The sequence below is a fragment of the Ptiloglossa arizonensis genome, chromosome 10 (assembly GCF_051014685.1).
Source record: "Ptiloglossa arizonensis isolate GNS036 chromosome 10, iyPtiAriz1_principal, whole genome shotgun sequence".
Lineage (NCBI taxonomy): Eukaryota > Metazoa > Arthropoda > Insecta > Hymenoptera > Colletidae > Ptiloglossa > Ptiloglossa arizonensis.
This window is the reverse complement of record NC_135057.1, coordinates 4,375,083-4,402,618: the sequence shown is the minus strand read 5'-3', so window position 1 is coordinate 4,402,618 and position 27,536 is coordinate 4,375,083. Positions and strand designations below refer to the sequence as shown.

The 27,536-nt window shown below is 37.9% G+C and overlaps 2 protein-coding genes and 1 long non-coding RNA gene across 3 annotated transcripts; 2 read left to right on the top strand and 1 right to left on the bottom strand.

Moving 5' to 3' along the window:
• The first annotated feature begins 107 nt into the window (after positions 1–107).
• On the top strand, positions 108–3,977 carry LOC143152076 (lysosomal dipeptide transporter MFSD1). Its single transcript, XM_076321757.1, has 7 exons — positions 108–501; positions 1,682–1,958; positions 2,026–2,442; positions 2,514–2,825; positions 2,910–3,022; positions 3,111–3,349; positions 3,457–3,977. Exons 1-7 carry the CDS (start codon positions 363–365, stop codon positions 3,499–3,501), a joined length of 1,542 nt encoding a protein of 513 aa, XP_076177872.1. The 5' UTR covers positions 108–362; the 3' UTR covers positions 3,502–3,977.
• Positions 1,134–4,894, bottom strand: LOC143152077 (uncharacterized). Its single transcript, XR_012993494.1, has 3 exons — positions 4,761–4,894; positions 3,461–3,702; positions 1,134–3,363 (listed from the first exon to the last, which is right to left on the bottom strand). It is a non-coding gene; the product is annotated as an uncharacterized LOC143152077 (long non-coding RNA).
• On the top strand, positions 4,485–21,241 carry Ath (ATP-dependent RNA helicase DHX33). Its single transcript, XM_076321756.1, has 7 exons — positions 4,485–4,782; positions 8,728–9,345; positions 11,040–11,272; positions 15,644–15,994; positions 17,310–17,508; positions 18,489–18,765; positions 19,954–21,241. The coding sequence occupies exons 1-7, from the start codon at positions 4,559–4,561 to the stop codon at positions 20,128–20,130; spliced, it is 2,079 nt and encodes a 692-aa protein (XP_076177871.1). The 5' UTR covers positions 4,485–4,558; the 3' UTR covers positions 20,131–21,241.
• The last annotated feature ends 6,295 nt before the right edge of the window (positions 21,242–27,536 follow it).

Sequence of the window (27,536 nt, the reverse complement as noted above, 5' to 3'; positions counted from 1 at the left end):
TCACCATTGTTCGTGCTTCGCTAGAGATTTTTTTGTTAATCTTTTGGTACTTGTGTGTTTTGCAGCTTTCGTAGGTTATTCGAGTGACGTATATGATTGACAGATTAGTAATGATACAACTGGTATCCTACTTAACTGGTTGAAGTAGTTATTGGCAGCATACACGAGCTGATCCCTGGCACAATCTTCTTTTTTTAAATTAAGTTGCAGCTGCATTGTTTTAAAGAGGGATTGGCTCGTGCGTGTTCGATTAATGTGTAATGATTAGTACGGTGAACTCTAGTGAACGTTTTCGAGCCAAGGCACCTGTAGCTGTGCCTGACAGTTGTAAACAATAAAATATCAACGCGACTTGACGTAGTATGGAAGGAGACATATTAGAAAGTCCGGAAACCACTCTGGACAGATCTGATGATGAAATCGCCTTTCAAGGATTCTGCAGCCCTAAAAAGCTACCGTTCAGATTTGTCGGACTGGCACTTATGTGCTTAATAGGTTTTGGTACGATTGTCACTGCCATGTTCTCTTTACAACGTGACCAAATAACCATTGTTTATGTTCGATTGTTTTTGTTTCGATACGTTACAATCTTGTCAAGCATGTTTAGTTACTTTTAATTACTAACAATTTTAATTATATTTTTAAATATATCATAATTTTTATTGTAAATCGTGATGATTTTGCTTAATATACTTTATTTAGTATTAATATGTCTATGATTGTAAATGGTATTTATTTTATCACATAAACTGAAACTTACACTATTAATTTTAGTGAAATTGTATTGGCATTAAAGAATTTACAATCGTCATAAAATTTATTATGAATATTATGTTTTCTTTTTGCACTTAATAATTTATTTAACTTTTATTATTACACGGTATTCTAATGAATGAAATTTAATTAACAAGTGAACATTAAACCAATATAAGTTATACATTTTCGTGAATATTATATTATACATAATATTTAATACGTAACATCGATCAACAAAAAGGCGTGTTACTTTAATAAAATTAACTTAGTACTTTTTGTTAGGTATTATTTATTAATTTTTTATGTACTGTTATTTTCATTCTTTACTGTTCATTACTTATTATTTTTAAATGTTAAATTCATTACAGGATTTTTACGAAGTGCATAACAAATGTTTCAACATTTTTGCATCGAACAAAGAAAAGTTTTCCGAGAAATATCGCGAAATAATTCTATTTCAAAAGTTTGATGAACGTTATATTATTCGTCTTAAAGTGTTATCTACTTGAGAAAATTTTACGTATCTTCGTATTTGTATCCTAATCTTGCCTTAATTTTTTTCTATTTTATCAACTAATGCAGAATACAATTATATAAGTATCGTCTGTCTATTTAAGCGGTACTCTTACGGACTTTATAAATTGCACTAATGTTTATTTGGCTCCGGACAAACCCGAGATAAAACATATCGGCGTGTCCTTTGTCCGCGAAATTTTTTACTCCCCATTAAAATTCTCATATCAAAATAATGTTAGGAATCATCACGGAAAATATGTAATACGAAAAACGCGTTGTTTACGCTGAAATCATTCGTATCGTGAGTCACGTTTTTCAAGTATTCTTTCAAGCATGATAAAATTATCAGATCATTGACCTCCATTAAAATGATTTATCTAAAGGATGAAGTTTCAATTTTTTGTTTCAGCTTCATTCTTTTGCTATGACAATCCTGGAGCATTGCAAGATAATTTCAAAAATGATTTGCATATGTCAACCAGTAATTTTGTTTTACTTTATTCGATATATTCGTGGCCAAATGTGATTCTTTGTGTTCTTGGAGGGTTTCTACTAGACAGTGTCTTTGGCATACGTTTAGGAACAATTATATATATGGGATTTACTTTAATTGGACAAATCATATTTGCAACAGGAACTATGGTTAATACTTTCTGGCTTATGATGCTCGGTCGATTTATTTTTGGGTATGTTTTTACTATATAGTAAAACAAACATTAAGATAAGTATTAATATTAACTATATCTCTTACAGCATTGGTTCAGAATCATTAGCTGTTGCTCAGAATAATTATGCTGTACTGTGGTTCAAGGGAAAAGAACTGAACATGGTATTTGGTTTACAATTGAGTCTTGCACGAATTGGATCAACAGTGAACTTTTTGGTCATGGAACCAATCTATAATTATGTATCCCAGTATTACAAAGGACCACAATGTATTGGCATAGTACTTTTCCTTGCTACTATTACGTGTGTAGGTTCTATGATTTGTGCATGTGTATTAGCCCTTATGGATAAGCGTGCAGAAAGATTATTGAAAAGAGGTGAGGGGCAAAAAGATGAGGTTGTTAGTCTAACAGATGTTAAGGATTTTAAGCTTATATTTTGGTTAATTACTCTCATCTGCGTTGCTTATTACGTCACGATATACCCATTTATCGCTTTAGGAAAGTAAGTACGAATAATAGGAATGTTTAATAATCATATTATACCTACAAATATTACATAATCTTTTTTCCTAGGGTCTTTTTTGAACGAAAATATGTATTTGACCCATCAAATGCTAACACAGTTAACTCTCTTCTATATTCTATATCATCTGTTGCATCTCCCATTTTGGGGTATATTGTCGATAGAACTGGAAAGAACATTTCATGGGTATTTACAAGTATACTTGCAACTATAGTGGCTCATGGATTACTCACATTTACAAATGTGAATCCTTATGTGTGCATGGTTCTTTTGGGAATATCGTATTCTATGCTTGCCAGCAGTTTATGGCCCTTAATTGCTTTGGTCACAGCAGAATATCAGCTTGGTACCGCTTATGGATTGTAAGTAAAGCTACATTTATTTTTCTTATAATTAGTGTACCAAAGTTTAAGCTTATTATATTTTATAACACCATGTATTTACAGAGCACAGTCTATACAAAATCTAGGTTTGGCTATAACTACAATTTTAGCTGGTATAATTGTGGATCAGGGCGGATATTTCATGCTTGAAATATTTTTCTTAATTTGGCTGTGGAGTATGTCTTTTGTTTTTTTTTTTAATATTTATCAATTATTTAATGGAAACGTATGTACAAAGTTTTATAATTAATATGTTTTCAACAGTTTCCTTGGTGACCAGTGTTGCAATCTGGTTGTCAGACATAACTGCAAACGATGGTTATTTAAATATGACACCAGGGCAGAGAGAGAAATACGACAAAACTCGACGCACATCCGAAAGTCTTGAGAGAAGAAAGTTACTGTCTCCAGAATCTACTTCGGATTTGTCAACTGACCATCCTTTGCCACATCAGTCTGACATTAGCATCAGAAATCGTTACCTTTCCCGTATTGGTGCAATGGTAATGTTTTAGTTCTTGAATTATTAAACATGTTAATTTAAGTAACATTTTTGGACGTAATTATGTAGTAGAATATAAATTACATAGACTTATTGTCATGCTTTTAGATACCTCCATGTGCAAAAGTATCAGTCCATCGACCATTACGATGATGCATTCCATTTAGAGACAAATTTGAACTATAAATAGTTATCTTTGTTTAAAGCATTGTTAAGAAATTTGCTCACTGTGTCTTCCTCATACACAGCGTTAATCTGTGATAATTTCTTAATCGATACATTTAAAACCAACTAAGCTTCATTTTTAACCAATCGATAAGCAGATTTTATATTGATAGATCAATGTGTTGACAACTGACAAATAACAAAGATATATTATTTGTTTTGCATTAACCGTAGTACTAAAGTTTAAGAATAATAATGCAATTTTACCAATCATTATAGAGGAACATGTTCATAGTATAAATAAATCAAGAATTACTTTCTACCTCCTGTTTGAATAAAAAACATGCGAAGGTGTTAAATTATTTATTATTGTGTAAGATCTCTAATATGTTGTAATATATCGGTGTATCTAAATGTACATTTAATATTGTGTAACTAAATCAAAAGAAGGACCATATGATTTCTTTTACGCTGTTATTTTATACCCAAAAATATTAGTTTAATATATATTACCAAATAAATTTTGTTTTTACAATATTGTCATGTTTTCTTATTACAACTTGAAATTAATACATTTAATTTGTAAATGTACTTTTATCGCACGAATAAACGATAAAATGTCATAACAAACATATTGAAATTTATAACTTTCAATATTTTTTTTTTAGAATGATAACTATGTGCATGTTTATTGATACAATTCGTTGCGTGATAATTTAAAAAACATATTTACTTTTTGTGTGTAATGTCGTAAACAAAAAATTATTTTTTATTGCGCAACAATTGACTGGTTTATTCACTATTATTTTTCTTTCAAAAACTGAATAAAAAAAAAAAGAAAAATTTAAAATAACAAAATATTTATTTATGTGTAAAAAAGAAATTGGCCAACAAATAACTTAAATTGGTGATCCCTTACGCCATTGGCTACGGTTTGTTCCTGTCAAGACACTTATTTGTACACAGCTGTAGTGTGCAACACGTGCGTGCTCGTGGATACAGTACCGTTGGTAAGTTCGCCGTTTGTGCTAGAATTTTAGGCGACATGGGTGTCCACGACAACACAGATTCGAAGTACAATGTTATAGGTACTTCGAGCTTTTCAAAATTAGCACCGAAACGCCCTACTACCGTCGTGTTTAACGAGAGCCCCAGCAAAATTCAAAAACACGAGGATAATCAAAATGTTCAGACAGAAAATGTGGATAGAGGAAACATTAGTTTACAACAACAAAGGAAATCTTTACCAGTGTATAGGCTTCGTAAGTGGTAAGTACTGCATTATTTTCTTTCGTTTTTCCGTTGATTTTCACTGCTATTTTGTCCTCTATGAACAATATCTACGACGTACTCTGGAAGTATTAAAAACAAAATGGAGAATCATCGACTGTGCAAACTTGGTAATTCAGTAGTTTGCCGTAAGGTGACATCACCATGCAGTATCAAAGATTTGCGTATTGCAAATTTTTTAAATCTCTCGAACAAAATAGGGCGCTTAAAATTTCAGAAACTGTATAAATTATTTACTTTTTTAATTATACATCAGTGTTCCTCTAGTCGATATTAATAATTTCAATACTGTATTTGTTCTTACTGCAGAGAAAGGAGGCATAACAATATATTTGTCCGATGAAATAAATAAAGTAACTGCAATTCTGACTACGATATACAAGTAGACAAAATAATTATACAATAAAATAATTTGCTATTAAATATATGATTTTCTTAAATGTATTAAAATAAAATATATGTGAAATATTCTTTTATATAGCATGTAGTGGAGCTTTTAATGAAATATCATAAACAAAATAAAATTCTTTATTGTTTCGAGTTTATAATTGTTACATCAGTGCAACCAACTTTAAAAATCCGTGCGAGTGTAGTAAGATAAAAATATGATACTAGTTTTAAATTTATAAATGCGAAACAATATTTTTATATGATATTTTATCAGTTATCTGAAATTATAAGAGTTCTAATAGTTATTAGGAAAATGAAGTAAATAAACTGCTTTTTAATTAGTTATACGTCTAGGAGACATTTGCCTTTTAAGGTTATTAGAGCGACTATGCGTAAAAAACTCATGATCGTAAACGAACGGATTGAATTGCTAAAACTTCTATTTCAAATAAATATTCATAATTTTTATGTTATATGTGTCGCAATATTATTTTTTCAATGTTACTGTTATATAATGTGTGTGTTACGTATTTCATTAGTTTTAATATACTACTGATCTTTTACGGTAACATTGGGAAAAAAAAAATATATATATATATATATATATTTTTTTTTTTCGAGGTTTTTTTAGGTTGTTCGAAAAGTCGTTTCGTTTTTTTTTGGTGAAAATGAAAGACGATTTTTTTAGAGTGTATAAACATTTTATTAAATTATATATTCTCCATTTTGGAAAACGAAACGACTTTCCGAACAACCCAATAAATGGTATGATTTCACAAACCGGTAGAGCTTTAAAAATATTATAAAAGTACATTCTTGAAAAACACGAAAGTAACTGGTAAGAAAACATTGGGAACTTTCGGATGTCAATTTTGATAAAACTGCACAAATTTTTATCGGTTCAATTTAAGAATCGTTTACTACTTTGTCGCTGTTACTTTTGACTCGAGATCCTTAAAGGTACATCCCTTGCATCAAAACCACCGATTTTACTTATGCGTGCGATAAGTGTTACTTAAAATTATACACTTTAACACTCGTAAAATTTTTATTTACAAATCACATTTATTCTGTACTTAAGGATAAAGTAATTCATATATATATACTTTGACGTACTTTTATTTAATACGTAAAATTTGCAAACTCACAGGTCAATTTTTAAAGGGTCACTTAACCTCTCACATACGAGGGTTTCGTTCAGTTTTCCGTCCCAACGACCAGGGCCGATTTTTGTGCGGCCGATCTAAAGTTTAAATACCCTCTGGTATTGTGGAACTGTCCACAGAACCAGACTCCGTACGCCCTATGGATTCCACTCACGTATACTCTCACACACATTCATTTGCAGTAGATAATATAGAGAATGTAGTTTTACACAGATGCGTGCACGTTGTGAGAAGTCAGATAAAAAGTCCATACGACGCACAATGGAGATACATGCCCGGAAAACCGGACATGATTTTGTTAAAGTTTACTTGATCTTAAAATTGTTACAACTCCGTTAAAAATCGTTCAATTTTGACGATCAAACAGAAAAAAGAAAAAAGATTTTAACGATTGAAATTTCTACTTCTCGGCATTAGTAATTTTTATATATATATATATATTTTCCCAATGTTACCGTAACTGCTTGGAATTTGTAATTATAGAAAAAATCAGAATTTTAACGGATGCATTCTGGACGAATGTTTCTTTGAATCTGTCTATTTGATTTTGTTGTTTCGAACGTCGACTTTTCTGGAGTTTCGATCGGTGGTTACAGAGGGCGCGGAAGTCGGTCGATTACACGGGCTGCGTATCTATCTACGTCGATTCTTTATGGCTGCATCGGTAATAAACCACTTTCCCAAGTCGGCGGTCTTCCTAATTCATTTTGCGCCTTAACACTCGTTGCAACGTATAGATCCTAATCGCTTGTATTATGGACAAACGGCCCGTAACGAACCGGAAGGTCAAATCAAATTTGTCGGGTTACGTTTAAATAAAGATTTCAACTTTTGTAAACACTACAAGTGTAACTTTTGTTACACTTACCGATGAATCGGAAATTAATGTATTCAGAGCGGAGGAAACCAAAAAAACGAAATTAATATTAGAAATGTTCGACCGATGTCAAGTTAGGAGGATCGCAAATCTCGGTTAATGGCACCGGAAAATTAGTATCTGTAGACTACGAAATGGACAAACACGGTTACTTGAATATATTGAATAATAATTTAAGGGAAAGTGCGGGAAAAATGGTATTTTTGAACAATTTTAAATTTCGAGAACGTAAATAAAGAAAAATCGTTTCGTTTACAAAAATAAGTTTGATCCTTGTACCTTTTCTACGTTTCCACTTATAACAAAATTATCTATCTATCTATCTACACGCGCAAACAAACATGCACGCACACGCAGACAGAGTTTCATAAGCAACTTTTGTTCGAGACTTTTCTCTCCATCGTTAAAAGCGAGCTAGTCGTTCGGATAGCCTGTCCGTGATTTCAGCTCTCCGCGGAGAACTCTGGAACTAATCGCTCACGGAGATACGGTTTTCTTATTGTATTTGTTGTTTTTCTCCTTCTCTTCTCCTTGGATCACTGGAGAAGAGATCTTTAAAGTTATCAATCCCCGTACGAGCCCCCAAATAACTGTTGTTCTCGTGTAAAATATATTAAAGTATATTTAATGATATTATATATTACAATGATACAAGTATTAAACGTAGTATTGTTTTTCTCCTTCTCTTCTCCTTGGATCACTGGAGAAGTTATCAATCCCCCTACGAACCCCCAAATAACTGTTGTTCTCGTGTAAAATATATTAAAGTATATTTAATGATATTATATATTACAATGATACAAGTATTAAACGTAGTGATTGGTTTCACTTTCTACTAAGGTAGATCGACCACGTATTAAACTAAGCTAACCGTCTTTGTGCCTTCGGCACGCGTCTTGATCGTCTTTGTTGCTTAAGTCTTACCCCGGCCTTTCGTCTTAGTACGTCTTTTAATCGTTTGGTCGTATCGTCTTCGTCGTACTGTCCGTGACAAACTCCACGGACGTACTCTTGTCGTCGTACTCTTGCACTCAGGACACAAAACTGTGACATACTGTCCTCAAACATTCCTTTCGTACTTTATATAGTCGTACCCATTCGTTCTCTTTCATTCTATTCCTCAGTCTCTCTCACTTGAGACATTCGGTCACGTTCACCATCCTAATCGCTGGTCTTTTCCAAGCATACCTCACTTTCTCCGAGCCACAGGTACTCTCTTTCGTACCCATGCATCCTTACACTTGGTCGTCGTGCAGGACCCCCTGTAAAGAGATCCTCGGGCCTATCGTAAAAGCTGGCGGACAGATTGGCACCAAATGTTTACCTCGACCGGGTCTGTCCGCACGTGCTGCCTTGTTTAGCCCCAAGCGGACTCGGAAAATCCCATCCTACATATTATATTTGAAAAGTGTCGGTCGTAGCGAGGAAGGTGTTCGGTATACTCGCGGTTCGACAAGCGTACGATGTTCCATTCGATCCGATTGGTTCCAGGTTGCTCGAGGAGATTCGGAGGAACAGCACTTTGATCGTGATCGGTGAGACCGGTAGCGGAAAGACTACCCAGATCCCCCAGTTACTTCTCGTCTGCGGGATAGCCGGTTCGTCCGGTTGCGTCGGGATCACACAACCGCGAAGAGTGGCAGCGGTGAGTGTGGCGCGGAGGGTGGCTCAGGAACAGGGGGTGGAGACCGGGAAATTGGTCGGCTACTGCGTACGATTCGAGGACATCACCTCGCCGCAAACGAGGATCAAATACCTCACCGATGGAATGATGGTCCGTGAGGCGATGACCGACGAAATCCTCTCGGATTACTCCGTGGTGATTCTTGACGAAGCTCACGAGAGATCGGTGCAGACCGACGTGTTGCTCGGTGTTGCTCGCCGAGCGCAGAATTTACGGAAGCTTAAGAATCTACCGCCGTTGAAGCTGCTCGTGATGTCGGCGACGATGGACGTCGATAAGTTCACCAAGTATTTAAAAGCACCGGTGGTGTACTTAGAGGGTCGTCAGTACCCCGTGAAGATTTATCACACCGTAAAATCGCAGGAAGATTATGCGTTCTCCGCTCTTGTTACCGCTTTCCAGATTCATCGGGACAATCCTGCCAAGTGAGCGACACTTTCCACGATCGTTTCTTTTTTTTTTTTCATTTTTCTTTAATCGGTTTACACGCGCAACGACCCGATCGTTTCTCTTTCGTTTCTCTTTAATCGGTTTATACACGAAACGACCCGATCTCGAATATTTTCGAGCGAAAATTCTCCGATTGAGATGATTCGAAGCTGTGACCAGTTTGAAGACTCTTCGAACGATCTTTGGTAGAGATGGAAGCGCGATTTATCGATTGGAAAGTTCGTCGCAACGAAAAGTAAAGGCGGTAATTTTTGTGTTGCACGTGTTTCTTGTTGTATCGCGAAAATTTAGTACGGTAAATGTTGGACGACTGCGTGAAAATCGGGACTCGAGTCAGAGAGTTGTCCAACGGAGGTGGATGCTTTTCAAACCCGCTACGCTTGAACCGTCCTTCGAGGTTCGCTTTTGTTTGTGTCGAAGCTTGAAAAGGACAAGTGAAACGGAAAGAGGTCCGAGAATCGAGGAGAGAAAAGAAAACGTACCGATGAGACAAATCAATGCAACGACAAAACTTTGATTTTTCGTTCTCCTCGAACGAAACTTCCATCATTGTATTTGCGAGGATGTTTCGATTCAAATGAAACCAAACACGTTTTAATTTCGATTGTATTTACGTATTTAACGAGTAATATAAAACTTTCTCGTGTCACTTATCATAGAAGTAAATATAATTCAAAGTCTATCGCGTTTGGTCGGATTTTAATCAGAAGAATCTCACAAATAAATACATTGATAAAAGTTTCATCGAACAATCACAATTGCATCGGTGGTGGAGACGAACAAAGGACAATTATGCGGTAGATCGTTTCTTACAGTTATCCAATTGTTACTGTATTCGAATTACAGTACCTTCTCGATAAATACGAAAGCCTTGGGACACAAATTCACATTTTCTGCGATGGTCACAAAAAAGGATAGCAAACGAAAGAGAACGAGGGACCGAGCAGGCAGTCACCGAAGTTTAGAGGCCATTCGATCGTTCGCAATGTTAAGTCAATGACATTTTTTTAAATCTTGGTTTTCTGTTTCTTTTCTTTCCCGTAAAATCTGTATCAAACCTTTACTCGCTCGATCAGTAAATGATATTAACTCAATTTGTTTCACTTATTAAATAAGTCTCTCTTTTATTCGTATTCATTGTAGTCGTACAACGCGACCTTACGTGGCTCGGGATCGGTAAAACTTGGTTTCTTTTGCATTTATCGTTCAACGAATAAGTAAATACGATCTGAATTGTATCGTTTGGTCTCGTTTTGATCGAACAGAACCGACGAATATGTTTGCATTGATATTGTTTCACCAACACGAGCACTCATCTTACCGTCACGTTAATCGTTCGACTGGTTCCAATGTTCACATTTATCGCGACGATACTCTACACCGAAATGCAGTCTTCCTTGTGCATACGCGTATAAGTAACCGTAACGAGTACAATATTCTGAAATCATCGATAAATAATCGATAACGCGTGTTTACAGTCTCTTCGAGCATCCGATAGAGCGGAGAGAGATATTCCTGATCCAATTTCGAATCGTTCGTAACGTGTACAAGTAACATCGTTTAGTTTACACGTGGTTACTTTTATTAAATTAGAGAGAGTTCGAACGCGAACGAGAACTGGGTCACGGAGAAGCGGACGATTTCCTGAATCTTTCTGTCTTTTCTCCAGCGAGGACATTCTGGTCTTTTTAACCGGACAGGAAGAAATAGAAGCTGCAGTCGCGAGCGCAAAACAAGTAGCTAAGCAGTTGGACGGACAGGGGTATCCACCGTTAAAGGTTTTTCCCCTGTATTCGGCTTTGCCGACGCATCAGCAATTGGAAGCTTTCAAACCATCCGCTCCGGGAATGCGAAAACTTATTTTATCTACCAACGTAGCCGAGACGTCTGTTACCATCGGTGGTAAGTTAAAATTACAAGTTGAACCTTGCAATTCGTGCGAGATAATCCATTGACGATGGATAAATTTAATAATGATCCTTTTGGGGCTGGAGCAATTTTAAACGCGACTACACGTGTAGGTTGATATACAAATCGGGGGAGATAGAGGCTCCATTTTCGGTCAATTTTTAACATTGGTAAAATTACTTCGAATTCGACACTTTCAATTACCACGGTCGAATCGGTAGTTCTTTGTCTATAAATTTTTATATCGATTTTAATTTTAACTTGGTTCGAAGAGCAAATTTATCTATTAACAGTGGGTGACGACACAGGTGACAACTTGTCTCGCGTGAGGGGTAACTTGTCGCACAAAATGGCGCGAAACGTCACGAACCAAAATATGCATCTTTATCGAGGGAGTTATACGAAAAATAAATGACATTTTTCAAATGTCAGTTTTAATACGAGTTAAAATATCCCATTTTTTATCGTATATTTGTATATTTTTAATAATTTAATCAACCGCGGTAAGTAGATAATCTGTCGTGAAATTCAATAGGTTTTTCGAGAAAATTGTCCGTTGAGAAATTCGTTGTTGGAAATATTACGACATTCATCCCCAAAAGGTTAACGAAACACTGTTAATTATGTGAAAATGCGGGCTTTGTAAATTGTCCGCCAATTATACTCCCGTAAGAATGCAGCGGTGCATTGCACTTTAATCTTGCACTCGATGATGCATCACTGGTGATGAATAACTCCTTTTGTTATAATAATAACTGTCCTGATTCAACTTTCGTTAAATATCCACTGGTATATAATTTACCGATCTTATTTTCACGATAAAAAAGAAAGTCCCATCTGAAACGATCGACTCACTTTTGTATGCGAACTCAATTTTTTAAATTTGTTTTAGTAACGGTGAAAGTGTCGGGAATGTTAAACAAAAATTGGTTGTAGATTTTGAATTCTTTGTACAAAAAGAAGAGTACGTACAATCCTTTGTACATCATTTATTTTGTGAATTAATTTTAACTTTATGCAATACGCGCGAAAGTCTTTTTGCGCCTTTTATATTTCTGATTTTTCTTTACTTTATTTAAAATTATTCTTCTGGTATCAGAAGGTGATTTTCCGAAAAGAAAAAAATTATTTTGGATAAACTAGAGAAATGTATAAAGTATGGAATTAATAAAATATATTATACATATACATTTACGATAAAACTATGGTGGACTTTTAGAATACGTTCGTAAAATTTAGAACTCTAAACGAAACAGCTCTAAATTGGTTGATTTTAATCTTACCTAAATAGGGAAAATGCAAACATAAAATTAAATAAAATAGCTCGTAAATAATTCGTTGAAAGTTCCAATAAATTTGATAAATTGGTCAGTGTTGATATATTGACTTTTGTAATTCTTAAGAAACAGTTTGCACCCTCTAAGTATCGTAAGATGTTCTTAAAATAATTTGACTTGTTCTCATTTGTTGTACAAATTGACTTAGCTTGTGTATTTAAAAAATCCTTTCTTTATATTCTTTCATTTATTAATTCGTATTTACTTAGCCTCTTTGCATACATTTTACTGTGTCTATATTTTCCATGTTCGATTTCTATAGAATCAAAGTGTTTAATATATACTGTTTCAACGTATCCGACTAATTGATCATCTTCGTAATAAATAGAATTAAAAATATTTGTAAGATCTTCTTGACTGAAATGAGACCAAACGTGACACAGTTGGATGATATTTACTCAATTAGCAAGTGATATTGACTCAATACTTTTCACCTACTAAATAAGTAAGTAAATACGATCTAAATTATGTCATGTTTGGTCTCGTTTTGATCCGAAGGATCTGACGAATATAACAATAAGATTTTCGTTGACAAGAAACACCAATAATGAATAAAATTTATCTTTGCATCGATATTGTTTCATCAACAAAAGCATTTATCTTATCGGCTGGTGTTATATTGTAGTCAACCGACGAGCATCGTAAAGTGTCACATTAATCGCTCGACTGGTTCCAAGACCTCGCTAGTAGCGAGCATAAACTTTTCGCATTCATCTTGGACGTCGGTTTCACATTTATCGCGCGACAATAGTGCACATTTCTACGGACCGTTCTGTGGAGCGACGAAGCTACGTTCACAAATCGTGAAGATGTAAATCTAAAAAATATTCACTATCGAACGGTAGAAAATTCTCATTGATTTCGATGGAATCTGAACGTTTGGTGCGGCATAATTGATCATCGGATCGTTGAACCGTACTTCGTGAATGGATCGTTAACAGGTCAAGCATGCTTCACTTTTCTGTCAGAAACAGTAGCAGGTTTGTGAGAAAATGTGTCGTTGAACGTACGTTCGACAATACGGTATCAGCTCGACGATTGACTCGCGCATTATGCTCGGCAATCGTGACAAGTATTAAACAGAATGTATCTCAACCGTTGAATCGAACACGGTGGTAACGTTGCCCAGTGAGCTCGTTCGCTGGATCTAACGCAGCTCGATTATTTCCTTTGGGGAGCACTAGAAAGTAAAGTTTTTGCGAGCCATCGACAACCGTCGAAGATACGCGAGAGTGTATTTATCAATACACGTGTCCTGATAACCGCAGAAACGTTCGAAAATGTTTCTTGTTCGTTCGTTGCGCGTTTACCCAAACAATGCCTCAGTTGTTAGAGACAACGCTTCGTACGCTGTTCGAAATAAATCTTATTGCGAGAATGTCTCGGTAGTTATTCGTTTTAATTCTATTCGATATAATATATTTTTACTCAGAATTTTATAGTTTATCCGAATTCGAGAAGAATTATTAGACATTCTCCATTTAAGAAACTGGACCTTCGTATCTCGCGTGATGTAAAATTTTATATTCTTTGCCCTAATTGTATCGTACTGCTTTACATCGAGTCGAAAGGTGTTACCTGTCGATCGAAAGCCTGTTTCGTCTAGTTTATCGTAACACAACCATGATTTTTCGACAAGAAGAACTTATCGGTAATCGAAACGATCACGTCCAGGTACAATGTTGAACAAATATCACGTTTCATTGTAAAATGAGGTGTAACAGAACTAGTAAATATGCAGACGTACTTTCTCCGCTTGTACCGTATTTGTGAGACTTATACGTTACTTGGAAAATTCCAACATACGAGAAAATGAACGCTATTGTGAGTCAATTGGAATAGAAAATAACAAATATATTTAAACGGAACAAATACAATACAATGAACGATAACAACGATTAGACTCTTGATAAACTTTCTGGGTTTTACATTCGGAATGCAGTTGAACGTCAACCGATGAATTTCCTTCTCTTCGTATACCTCAAAAAGGTCTCTCACACTCGTTACACACTTGTTCTTTTCCCTGATCGACAATTACATTACACATAATAATACCACAAATCATAATATTTGTAATCACGATAACTAATCGATTCCTACGCCATTGCACAGTCGTACCGTCAAACGTACTCGTACATCACTCGTACCACTTCACGTCTTCTTATTCTCTAAACATGGAAACCCTTGTATTTACGAACATTACTTTTACAAATCCTAATTAGATCGAGTGCGTTACAAATTCTAACCAGACTCATCTAGACAGAAACGCGATGCTCGAAAACACAAGGTAATCGAAATGCCAATGACGTATGTACGTGCACGAGATGACAACGAACGCGTTAATCCGCTTCTCTCGTCTATTCGAAGTTTCCACGAAAGCAAAAGTGTACTTCTGTCGCGGAAAACGATCCACAATTCGGGACAAAATCGTCCTCGGACGTGTCACTTCGTCAAATTAGGCATATTCGAGACTCGTACGGCATTTCGAAAATTTCAAACACGAGGGAAAAAAGGTGCATCCCTTGTACTTGCAAAGATTACTTTCACATGTCCCAACTAGACATCCGTTACAATTCACAGCCGGATCCCTCCATGGAGAATTGTAATGTCCGAAAACACGCGGTGGGTCGCGTTGAACAAACAAACAATGATACACGTGTACGAGGTGACAGTGAACGCGTTAATCCGCTTCTCTGGTCGCTCCGAAGTTTCCCCGAAACGAAACGTTCTTTCTCGACGGGTCTGTCGCGAAAAATAGTCCCCGGTTCGGGACGACACCGTCCTCGAACGGGTTAATTCGGCAAATTGTCCGTTCGGGGTGTACGGGGGTATAGAGGGTGGGTGTGTGCGCGAAGGGGGCCAGGGATGGGCAATTTCATTTTCCGCGAGCGCCGCAATCTGCTAATATCACGACCGAAACCGGGTGCTCGTTCGCGACAGGCTTGATTGCTCGGCTCGCTTTCGTGATTACATTCGCGAGAGGATCGTGGCATCGGTGTACACAGAGATTCTCGATGAAATTACACAGGAATTCGACATGTGATCGACACCGGAGTGGTCAAAGCGAGGACTCATCACCCGACTACAGGATTGGATGTGCTCAGGGTGGAAAAAGTCTCAAAGGCACAGGCCTGGCAGAGGACGGGCAGAGCCGGCCGGGAAGCGCCCGGCAAATGTTACAGAACCTACACGAAAGAAGAATTCGAGAGGATGAAGGAGATGCCGATGCCCGAGATACAAAGGTGTTCCCTCACGGGAGTGGCGCTCCAGCTGCTCGCTATCGGGGTTGATATCACTACCTTTGATTTTATGGACAAACCGCCGAAGGAAGCCGTCGACGTTGCGGTGACCTGCTTGGAGAACCTCGGTGCCGTTAAAGGTGAGCATGATTATGTTTCGGGACGGAAGGTATCGACCGCCTTGGATCCCTGAACCGAGATTCGAAACCCCCTTTCCGTTTGTCCGACTGTGGCTACCCGATCGGACCAGTCGAACGGTCTACTTTTCTTGAAGGAAATATGCCTCGGAAAATTCCGAGGCAATTTTTACAGATCGATTTTACTAAACCGGTTGGGTAAATTTATAACAGCAATCGTTCGAAGTTCACACGGTTTATTAATTTATTGTAGGTCAACGGCTGCTCTATCCGGGCTGTTCGTGTTTATCGATGGTTGAGCGGTGAATTTTTCGTTCAAATGTCACAAATAGTATTAACAATGAATTCGATTCGCGTCAATGTACCGGTTTTGACGATGAATACGTTTCTCACGGTAAATCGAAAAAATTATACTCTTCGACACAGATCTCTCGTCATTTTTAATGCAACGTTTGAAAATGATCACCGATTGATATTATTTCCGTGATACTATTTAGGTCCTGTTCAACTTTTAAACCGACCGAGAGGTCTAAATGTCAAGTGCCATAAGACCATTCTTCATCGATTTTGAGCTTCCAGGCGTTCCAGAATCTGTCCGACCTTTCAGTAGCTTCCCTTAATCTCGTTTTGTTCGAAACGCGTTTCCTCGGCTACTTACGGAACAATACTTGTAACACGTTTGCACGAAGCGCTTGGTTCTTAACTTGGTCTTATTCGTTAGGATAAAATCAACCAAGTGAAGTAAAACCGTGGCTGTTTCTCTAAACGGTGATTCGATCAATTTATAAAATTACGAATTACTTCATAACCGTTAGAAATATGTCGTATTAAGGAATACTCGAGGAAGTATTGAATTAATGTCGCTCTACTATAATTTGTTAACGTTAAAGGTTGAAACGACTATTTCTTTTTTTTTTTTTTTTTTAAACAATTTTAATTGCTCCATTTCCGACAATTTTATTTCATTTCGTCGTTTCAATTTAATCGATCATCGATTACATCGTTAGAGCCGTCGCTTGAAATTTCATCGTTTTAATAGAGTGCTTAACAATTTTATTGGAATCGAATTAAGAAAATCCATTGCACCCGAATCGATTGAATTCAATTTAAAGAAAGGACACTGGTATCGTCGATGAATTTCAAACGGTGAAAAAGAGACTCGAATTAAGATCCAACGAGGGGTGTCAAAGGAAGTCGATCACTCGGACGAACAAGAACAATTGGGGTCGATCGACTTATTTTTCTTCGATTCGCGGGGTTGCTGTACGATGTTATCGTATCGGACAAAAGTTTCTCATTTTCGTTTTCACGCGAATAGGTTCTCCGCCGCAGCTGACCACGCTTGGTAGAACGATGTCCTTATTCCCATTGGATCCAAGGTTCACCAAGGTGATTCTTGCGTCGGTGGAGTATCAGTGTCTCGAGGAAGCGCTTACGGTCATTGCATTGTTGTCGGGAGAATCCGTTTTCACCGATCCACCGGCTAAAAGACAACAAGCTTACGTTGCAAGATCAAGGTATTCATTTCAATTGTATGCTGATTTTTCATCTATCAGAGAAACAAAAACGGACAGTCCTTACAAACGGTACGCACGTTAGGATTTTACGTTTAGAAAATCTAACGTGGATATTGGATTCTTCTCGGAAGTATAATTCTATCGATCGTGTAAATTCGATAAACGAAACGAGTGCGACGGAAAAACAATGTTTACGTTTCACTTATCGAGAGAATAAGTAACTTACGAATTTGATTGCATCGACTAAACGAGGCGACGCAAAAAATCGAACGCAAAAATTTTCGCGATAAACTTTCACGAAACTCGTCCTGTAACAATATCAATGAAGATGAAATAGTATCGTTAATATCAATATCTTCCCGTCATACGATGTTTCTTTAACCATCGACAATTGCCAGTAAGAAAGTTCAATGTATTTTCCTGCGATACGTTTTCCTATTTCGCGTGTTTTGAACACGTTATACGCTTAAAGTTCAAGATCTTGTTCAATAAATGTCCACCTTTTCCGAGGAAACTATACAATTGTTCATCCGATTATTTCACTCCTTCGTACGAAGTGTGACATAATAATCTTCTGTAATTATAATACAAATATTTACAATTACAAGTTACAAATATTTATAGTTACAATCACGTTTACGAACATTGTCACATCGCACGATAACGGGTTAATTAGTTACATCGATGAAGACAATTTTCATTACTTTTGTCTTTTTTATCGTTGCTTCGTGTTAATATTATCGTTCTAGAGAGACGTGTAATTTGTATGAGATTTTCGGGGTCACGACACCACCGCGCTAAAATAGAAAAGCGAGTCTTTGAGAATCCATGGGATTCGAGCCGCCTCGAAAGTCGCGTCGTTTGAAAATCCACCGAATCTGGAGCAGCCGGTATTCTTTTTAAAACGTCAAATGGTCCGAAGCGTGATCGATACTTGTAGCTTGTTACGTGGCACGTTGCCGGTGTTTCGTTCGTTCCAGATTCGCTTCACCCGAGGGAGACCATGTCACGTTGCTGAACGTTTTTCGCGCATACACGAACACGAAGCAGAAGAAGGTCTGGTGTCACGAGAACTTTCTGCATCATAGAAATCTGGAGTACGCCACCGAGGTGCGACAGCAGCTCGCCGCATTGGCGAAACGTGCGAATTTGGAGAAGGCGAGTTGCGGGACGAATACAGAGCAACTGAGAAAGGCGCTCCTCGAGGGCCTCTGCGATAATCTAGCGGAATTGCAGAGGGATCAAACCTATGTCACCGTGAGTATTCGGTGTTATCGAGTTACCGATGTACCGAAAGCGAATCGAAAATCACCGACCCGGGAACTTCCACGTGAGAATCTTAAAGTAGGCCAACCGCGGCTCGGGCCCCGATAAATCGAACTCGAATGGAAAAATATTTCGAGTTACCGGGGTTTCGACTTACAGCAGCTTCTCGCTGAGCAATTTGCGCGGGTATCCGGTAAACATGAACCCAGTCACGTGTCTACAGGTTCGTGTAAGAATTGCAAATTCGCTACCATTTTTCATCCTACTCGAGTTCAACGATCGAACAACCATTGAACCGGCTTATCGTTTTATCGATGATTTTGGTTACCTTGAATTTCATAGAACGTGTTACTTTTCAACGTTTCGTGTAACGCGCTGGAAGTTTGCACGGGAATCTGTTCCACGATCCGTAGAGATTATCATCCAATCGTGTGCTCGAAGTTATACGTAAAATACGTATCCTATGAATCGTTCCCGTTTCATTGTTTCAACCGCGCAGAGATTTATTATTCCAACTATCGGAAACTTTCGAACGAACGCGTCGATTATTTCCAAATAGTATTTTCTTCGTCGAGATTTCGGAACGATCGTTTTCAAAGATTGTTCCACGAAACAGAACAACACGTTAGTTGAAATAGTATTTGAAGTAAGGTTGTTTCGAGAGTGTCTCGAGTCTGGATGAAACGAAGGAACGTTTCCGGTCGAGAAACGTGGTGCATACGAAACACGTCTGCGTCAAGGGATCGACAAAAAACGTCGTTTCTTGCGACGTTAGAGTTCAAACGACCTGTACCGGTATTCCAGGTGGTATTGCAACGGATTGTAATTTTAAACGCTTTAGAATATCTCCTTAGGAAGCTCATGGTCGATCGTTATAAATGTGCAGTGTCTCTCTATTTTCGTTAATTAAAAGAAAAGAGGGAAAAAAAGATTTCGAGGGGAGGAGAGACTCTATCGTCGAGAGGGTTGACGAAAAGAAACCTCGATGCGGAGGGGGTCAAAAAGTTTGCACTGCAAGATTAAGGGAAGTTTTTAAGGAGGTTTAACGTTATTTTGTTGTCATGCCGGGAATTCGAAGCTTAAACAAGTTTGCCGGGTATAGGGCGCAGTTTAAGTAAGTTTTCTCTCAGCGAGTGGGTAACGAGAATTTAGGAGTAATTGGATTCTACGTCTGTGTAGGTGAGCTCGAAGCAGCCGGTAGCTATACATCCTTCCTCGACGTTACACGGTACCAAGCCACCGCTAATATTGTTCACGGAGGTTGTAGCAACTGGAAGATATTATCTTCGCGGTTTGTCCGTCATCGAGTCTACGTGGCTGACCGAAAAAGGGCCCAATACTGGGAAACACGACTAAGGACACCTCATCATGGTTCGTTTGGTCCGCGACGAATGTTATTGTAAAAATGGAAACAGCTTGTAATCTTGTTGTTCGCTTTTTACCAGATCGTTGTACAACTCCTCGATATAGATCCGCACTTTCCCTCTGTAAACGTATCGAATCGTCGTCCCTATCACCGGTGCTCTCCGAGCTAGACCTTGCGAGACCTTCGATGTTTTTCCACTTCCGTTTTGAACGCGACACGAACGCATACTTCGTGCACAACTTTCTTACGACGTAAATGCAAATTTTTCGTAATTGTTTCGTTAGCGTGGCGAGGTTTCCCCGACAAAGTTACTTATCCGGATCTGGAAGAAAGTCGAGGTCAGGATCCGTTTGATCTCGATCGCTCGATTGCATCTTTGACGACTCCAGTTCAGAAAAGTTCTTCGGAATCGATTCGTATAACGTAAAAGTGAAAATGGTCCGAATACGGTCTGATTTCGTTTCATTTTTATCGAGAGAACCTTGCTAATAGATCGATAGAACTCTCGCAATGAGAAATACGAGGTAATTCAGAGATACGTGTCCATGCTTCAAGGGATGAATCTACACGCTAAGGTAAACGAAAACGTCTCCTACGTTTTATACATCTTAGTTTTCCAGTTAGGAATAATCGAAGAAAATGTTCAAAATGTCCCCTTTGTCTTTCAACATTTTTATTTCTGAACTGTTTAAAATCTATCGTGCATTCCATGAAAGCCGAGAATGTACAATATAAATTTGAATATTTTTATCGATTATCCGTAACTCGAAAATTGAGGTATACAGGACCTCGATACGAGGTATATTCTTTTACTCGTCATTGTGTGTAAATTCGCCCCGTTGAAGTACGGACGTGTATTTTTTAATCACCCTTACAAGAGTTTGCATTTATGTTGTTTTTCTTCTTTTTTTTTTCGCATCGAAGCAACAAATACGAAAGTTCGATTCCAGGAACAAATTCGCTACCGTCCCTCCTTAAAATACTCCGCCCGGAGCCTAGAGTGGATCTTTTATCGAGGGGTTGCCGTAATTGCGTGGATCGACGCGACTTGTTTTTGTAAGCTGTACAGTTCTTTAATAAAAATTTGTATCGTCTCGTTGGGGATAACGCCTGTTCTCTGATCATAGTTATTCTCCCTGTTACAAACTTTCCCTTTACCAATAATAATTGTTCTTTCAGGTTCGCTATGGTGCAACTCGTTCGTAACGAAAGTGATAGACGAATTTGTCAAAGTGAACGTTTTCGCGATAGATTCTTCGTGGATGAAAGTGTCTAATATTTGCGAGAATATTTGTAGTTTAATAAAGAGATTAATCCGAATACGGTTTCTTTCCACAAATTTATATTGTTTAGAGTTACGCCGACCGTTCCTTTCTTTTTAATATAATTTATATCATTTATTATTTAGGAAACTTCTATCCGTCGAAATTGTCGTACATAACTCGAGTTCCTTTCTTTTTAATATAATTTATATTATTTATTATTTAGGAAACTTCTGTCCGTCGAAATTGTCGTACATAACTGAAGTTCCTTTCTTTTTAATATAATTTATATTATTTATTATTTAGGAAACTTCTATCCGTCAAAATTGTCGTACATAACTCGAGTTACTCGAGTTACACAGATTCGTAGGTGTATACGTACGTATTTTGTGTACGTGCGTAGATATCGAGTGAAATTCTCTTTTCATAAAGGAGTTGGTTTTTCATTAATATTTGAAACACAGATCGTAGACCGAATGTATTCTAAAGATGAAAGAAAGGATCGGTTCTGGAAGAAATCCTGTTTCGATACGCATTCCCTTAACTCGTGAGGTCGTGTTCTCCTCGAGCCACGACCGATCTCTTCCATGGTGTAAACGATACGTCGTATTACTATCCGCAATGTGCTCCTGAAACCGAGGACTTACACGTGAGTAAAGTTTGCTTCGACTCGCTCTCACGACGAGCTAATTGTTTTCGAATTGCGTTCGAATATACGAGGACTCGCGTAGAATTCGAATTATTATTCGCGGAATGTTTCAGCGACCGGAAGTCCCGAAGTACCGAGGAATTCGAACGTTTCGAAGAAAAATTCAACGAGCGGTGCCAAGCCTGATCTGTATGCATTTCGCTCGTCCTGGTGGAGTTAAAGCGAACAGAGACACTTGGCCAGGTTTCGAAGTCGTTAGCGGAACACATCGATTAATCATACCTACATAGCAGCACGGCTGTCTTTATCGTTGTCTGTATGCTCGTGTAACGAACAGTGGACAACGGAGATACATAACGATTCAGGAAATATATAAATTGGTCTATTCGGCCGCTTCCTGAAGCGATCAATTACGAAGACAAATAATTCGCCCGTCCGTTGCACGAGCGCGGGAGTTTCTGTTTTTTTTTTCTTCTTTTTTTTTTTAAGTACAATCGTGTTCCCATCGTGCACGATCCCAGATGATCGTGGGTGGTTCGTGCCGACCAGTAAAACGGTTAATTAACACTGTGCAAACGATTTGTTTGACGAGAACGTGCAGATAGGGAACGGTCGTCGTTCGGTTGAACGCGTGTCACCACAACAGGTGGCTACCTCGAGAGAATGCCATCGCAATTTCGTGTAAATAGTCCTACTATTTTCGGCACAGTACTATGCAATTAAAGGGCGGTCGTATGATTTCCGGTTGTGCGACACGACGAAACAGTTGTCAAATTTGTGAACCCTGAGCGGCAGTCAATTAGGGTATCTCGGAAATACATTTGGCTGTTGTACAGACCGTTCCACGAATTTTGAGCATAATTTCGGAGTCGAATCGAGTAGTACATTGGAAATAAACAATGATAAATTGCCCAATTCGTCTCGAATGATTTGAATAATGGTAACGCTTAACGTTACGATAATGAAAGTTGCTTATTTTATCAGATTCCTAACCGAAAGATGTATTTAGTATTTCGTTAGTGTTTCTCGCAAATCGAGCTAGTACCTCCAAACGATCCTATCGAGAATGGTAAATATTTTAGGTTGGTGTTCAAATTTATTCAACGATAAAATCTTCCTTCCAACGTATCGTTATTACACGCTTGCGTTTATAAATGAAATGTCATCTCTGATGGAATTCTCTTCGCGTGAAGGGAATTTGAAGTACAATTTTGTTCGAGATTCACGATACGCGAAACGATCAAACGATCACGATTTGCATACGTACGTGTCCATTATTTCGAACGTTAATGAAACGTGTTAAGTACAAACGATTCGATTAAATCGTAGAAATACTCCTAAACATTGTGCAAATGAAAAACTAGACAATACGAATGCAATCTTGAACAAGATTTGTAAAACCACAGTCTCGTACAAGCTTTATCTCGCTCGTATAAGAATTGCGTTTATTTACAAGTTATTCTCGTTTATGTACAACATATACGGTTCGTTTTTAAAAATTTTCTTACGAATTGTTAACAGTCGTATATATACGACAAATTTACAAATTTATAAATTTGTATCGAATAAATTAAGATTCAAGTAACACGAACTCGATTTTGGAAATCGTTTCGAATACGAATGATCTCTAAGCTCTGTACAAGAATTTTTCCACCGTAACGTGTGCATCGGTTTTTACGAACTTTATCGCGTCAATAATCGATTTCATCAGGAATCGAATTTGCACGTAGCCCCAACAACGGAATGGAATTATTTAGCGGTCGTTACAGGTGTTACTAGCATAGGTGCTCGCTTACTGGCATTAACGGGTTATGCCGTGCACAACACCATTCTATACACTTGCATCAATTACCGCTTTAGCGAGAGAATATTAAATTCGCATCGTGTAAGCCGATCGTCGTCCGATGAGGAAGGAACACTGCATTACGCGTAATTAAGCACGTACTTTGAACATTCCTTATCGAGATGAAACTGTTTAATATGTTTTCTTCGCGTTATTGCAGAAACTCTATCCTCGATCGATATTGAGCTTTATCTCGAACATCTACGCGGATTATTCTTTGCAAAAGATTCGTAATATTCGTTAACGATCTACCAAATTTATCGACTATCGAACAAATCTTGATATCTATCGACGATATTGAACTCTTCCTCGATCTTAGATGTTCGTTAGAGGCTTACGTTCTACGAAATGACCTCAATTCTCATTCATTGATGCAAAGATACCAAACTGTATTTAAAGGTAACTAAATGTCATGTATCGACTACAACTCGCGAAATGAATGCCATTTCTTGTACGTATCGGATCAACGATGCAACTGTAACTTGGATAAGTTATGCGAAAGATCTGGGTACGATATTTGTTTATTTCGCTCTAACCACATTTTAAATAATAACTAGAACAGGGTACATGGAACTCTAAAATTCATTTTTCGGTTCGGTACAAATTTCGGGAATATCGTTACAATTAAAACACTATACAACTCTTTGGTTCGAAATTAATTAGAGCATACGAGCATCGAATGATTATCTTTATTGTAATCAAAGTTACAGTATAATTCGTGTAACATGTAATTCCGTAAGGCTGTCACAATTGAAGCCATTGTTTGAAATGGTCGAACCAAAAAGATAATGCAATCGGTGCATCTATAATTATCCTACGAGTCGAGGTAAATTAAATTAAATTCATTTTATCGAAATGGCAGACACGTGTATTGGATTTTTAACTTTAATCGTGCTTTCTTTTTATTTCGATGGGCGATCGAAAAGGAATCGGTATAGTTATTTACATAATTCCTGTTCAGAAGATAAAGGGACCTCTGCTTCGAGTGTGCGCAAAAGTTATAGTAAATTGACCGAACCGTTATTGAAATATCATGGGAGCTAATTCGAAAAACATGGTTTCGAAAGAAACGCGTTTAGAAGGTTTTCAACTCGAAATCAACTACCATCTTTATTCTTTCGATCAACAACGATGTTTCAATTCTCAAGCAGATATATTTATATTATCTCGTACACACATTTAAACGTTCTTATGCATACGAGATATGGAAGAAGCTTCTTTAAAATAATCACAAGTACGATATTTTGTCAAATTCAGACCCAAGATTTGAGAAATAGATTCTTCGGATGTTGTATCAAAGGAAAAAAGAAATCGATTCTTTTTTAACCGTTCTCTTCTTAACCGTTTCGCTTACAATAACGTGAGAGACTCGTGACAAGAAAATCGGGGCAAATTTAATAACCGCAAATTTAAATATATTTTCTTGAAAATATTCGAAAAAACACCCTTATATAATTTCATCGAAAAAAGAATTGAACGTTCACGAGGACAATGAAGGTTGCCACTTGTGACTGATCCTGCTATCGATCGTGACACTCGAAACTTAAATCGTAGAGTAAGGGGTTAACATTGAGCGTTAATAATTAAGCATGACGGTATGCTTTTCGTTCAAACTGCACCTTTATTACACCATTCTATGAATTTTCGTATTTGATCGAATATATCAACTTACAATCCACTAGAATAAACATTTTCGAGTAGAATGCGGATATCGTGGACGAAACGTAAAGGAAGACAAAACAAGTATGGCGGTGAACGTGTTAAAAAAAACATATCAATTACACTTGCATAATTTCACGCCCTTCTAACTGTCTTTTCCCGCACTCGACGCCTATGGATACCATGTCGAATGTGAAAAAATTTCGGTCCACGCTGTGGATACAATGTGATCTAGAACTTTGATTAATTCACGTTTCAACAAATAAACGTATCTATATATAACTTTGGGTAAAATGAGAAAATAATGTAGGAATGATCTAATACCGATGGTGGTTACTATAAAATAAAGGTGAATAAAGTTCGAGGATATAGTGTATCGAACGAGGTAGCAGTAGGAACGAACCATTAACAAAGCAGACAATTAACAACTACGCTAACTACGTTAATCACGCTGATTACGCTCTTCTTATTTTACAACCAATCTCCAACAATGAATGCTGCCCTAAACACTCTTCCCTTTCGTTCAAATCCCTAATCTCTCTCGCTCCGTGTATCTGGTCACGTACACCGAAAATGTCCCAGTCTGACGCTAACCCTTTCATTCTCGCGCATTACCACAATAATAACTCTTTCCATGAAATGAAATAATAATTGAAACGAAAATAATAATTCTCTCATTCTCTCTCTATTATCTCGCTCACCGTCTGTACGCCATGTGTACAGTTTGCCGACTATCTCGATCATTGTTCGTAAGACTTGTTCCCTAAACTGGACTCTTGTGTATCTTATTTACACCACAGACTAGAAAACTATAGACGAAAAACCTGCACTGGTTGCGCGCGCACATACGCAAAAGCAATACTCAAGATGCATGGTAGGGAGCCGATCTTCGTCTGGAATCGAACAGGGGATGAAGATACAAAGTCGCGGGACAATTATCCGGATTAAGTCGTTGTCGAATTATTCCCACGTGCGTTCGTTATATCGAGTTATCGTTCGTCCTCGGCTGCAACGCCTCTGTCGTCGTCGTCGTCGTCGTCGTAGTCGTAGTCGTCGTTCGCGATAGGTGTTTCCCGGTGCTCCTCGTTTCGTGGAAAATCGCATTCCTGGTTGTCGCGGGGTATTAACCGTATCAGCAAGCTTCATCGTGTAAGGTTCTCTCTCTCGACTTTGCTCGCCGTATTACGCCTCGTCGTCTACTCGTCACCCCATTTACCGGGAAACATCCCCCTTTGTTCTCAGACACGTTCCTCCTATAAGATCCTCCACCTTGACGAGCCGCTCGTGTCGCGCTCGTGGCTGTTCCAGATCTACGGAATGTTCGATAACCATATTATTTTCCACCATTCTTCATCGAGAGATTCTCATATCCGTTGCTCTTCGCTTTTGATCTTTTTCCATGAACCGTCGCGCTCGCTGCTCCCGGTATTAAATTCCGCGGCTCCCTTCGCTACCCCCCCGCATGGCCCCCTTAGTTAATCGAGAAACGCTCAATAGATCGGCTTTTTAATTTATGGCGCGATCCCCGGAGATCGATTTAACAACGAGGTTCGCGATGGTGCGAATTTATTCCGACGACGAGGACCCAGTCTCGTCGACTGTAATTCATCCGTGATTTTTATACAGGGTGTTACCGGACGAGTGGTACCATTCGGTGTACGATTTCAACACGCGACGATAAGTTGAAAAATAAAGAGTAGCATTTTCGTTCACGAAAACATATATATATATATACAATATTGTAGGGACGAGTTTTACGCGAGCGAATCGCGCGAAGTTTCGATTAAATGAGCGACTGTTTCGGTAAATCGATAGCTCATTGAAGCTCAGCGCGAAAGACAAAAGATGAGTTGTAATGTAACCAGCGACCGATACGGACGTGAGTCGACCGGTATCGAGAAAAAGTTAAAAAAGAGTTTTCGAGAAAACGCGTGTGTGTGTGTGTGTGTGTGTGTACCGCGGTGCGAACGGGTTTCACTTTTC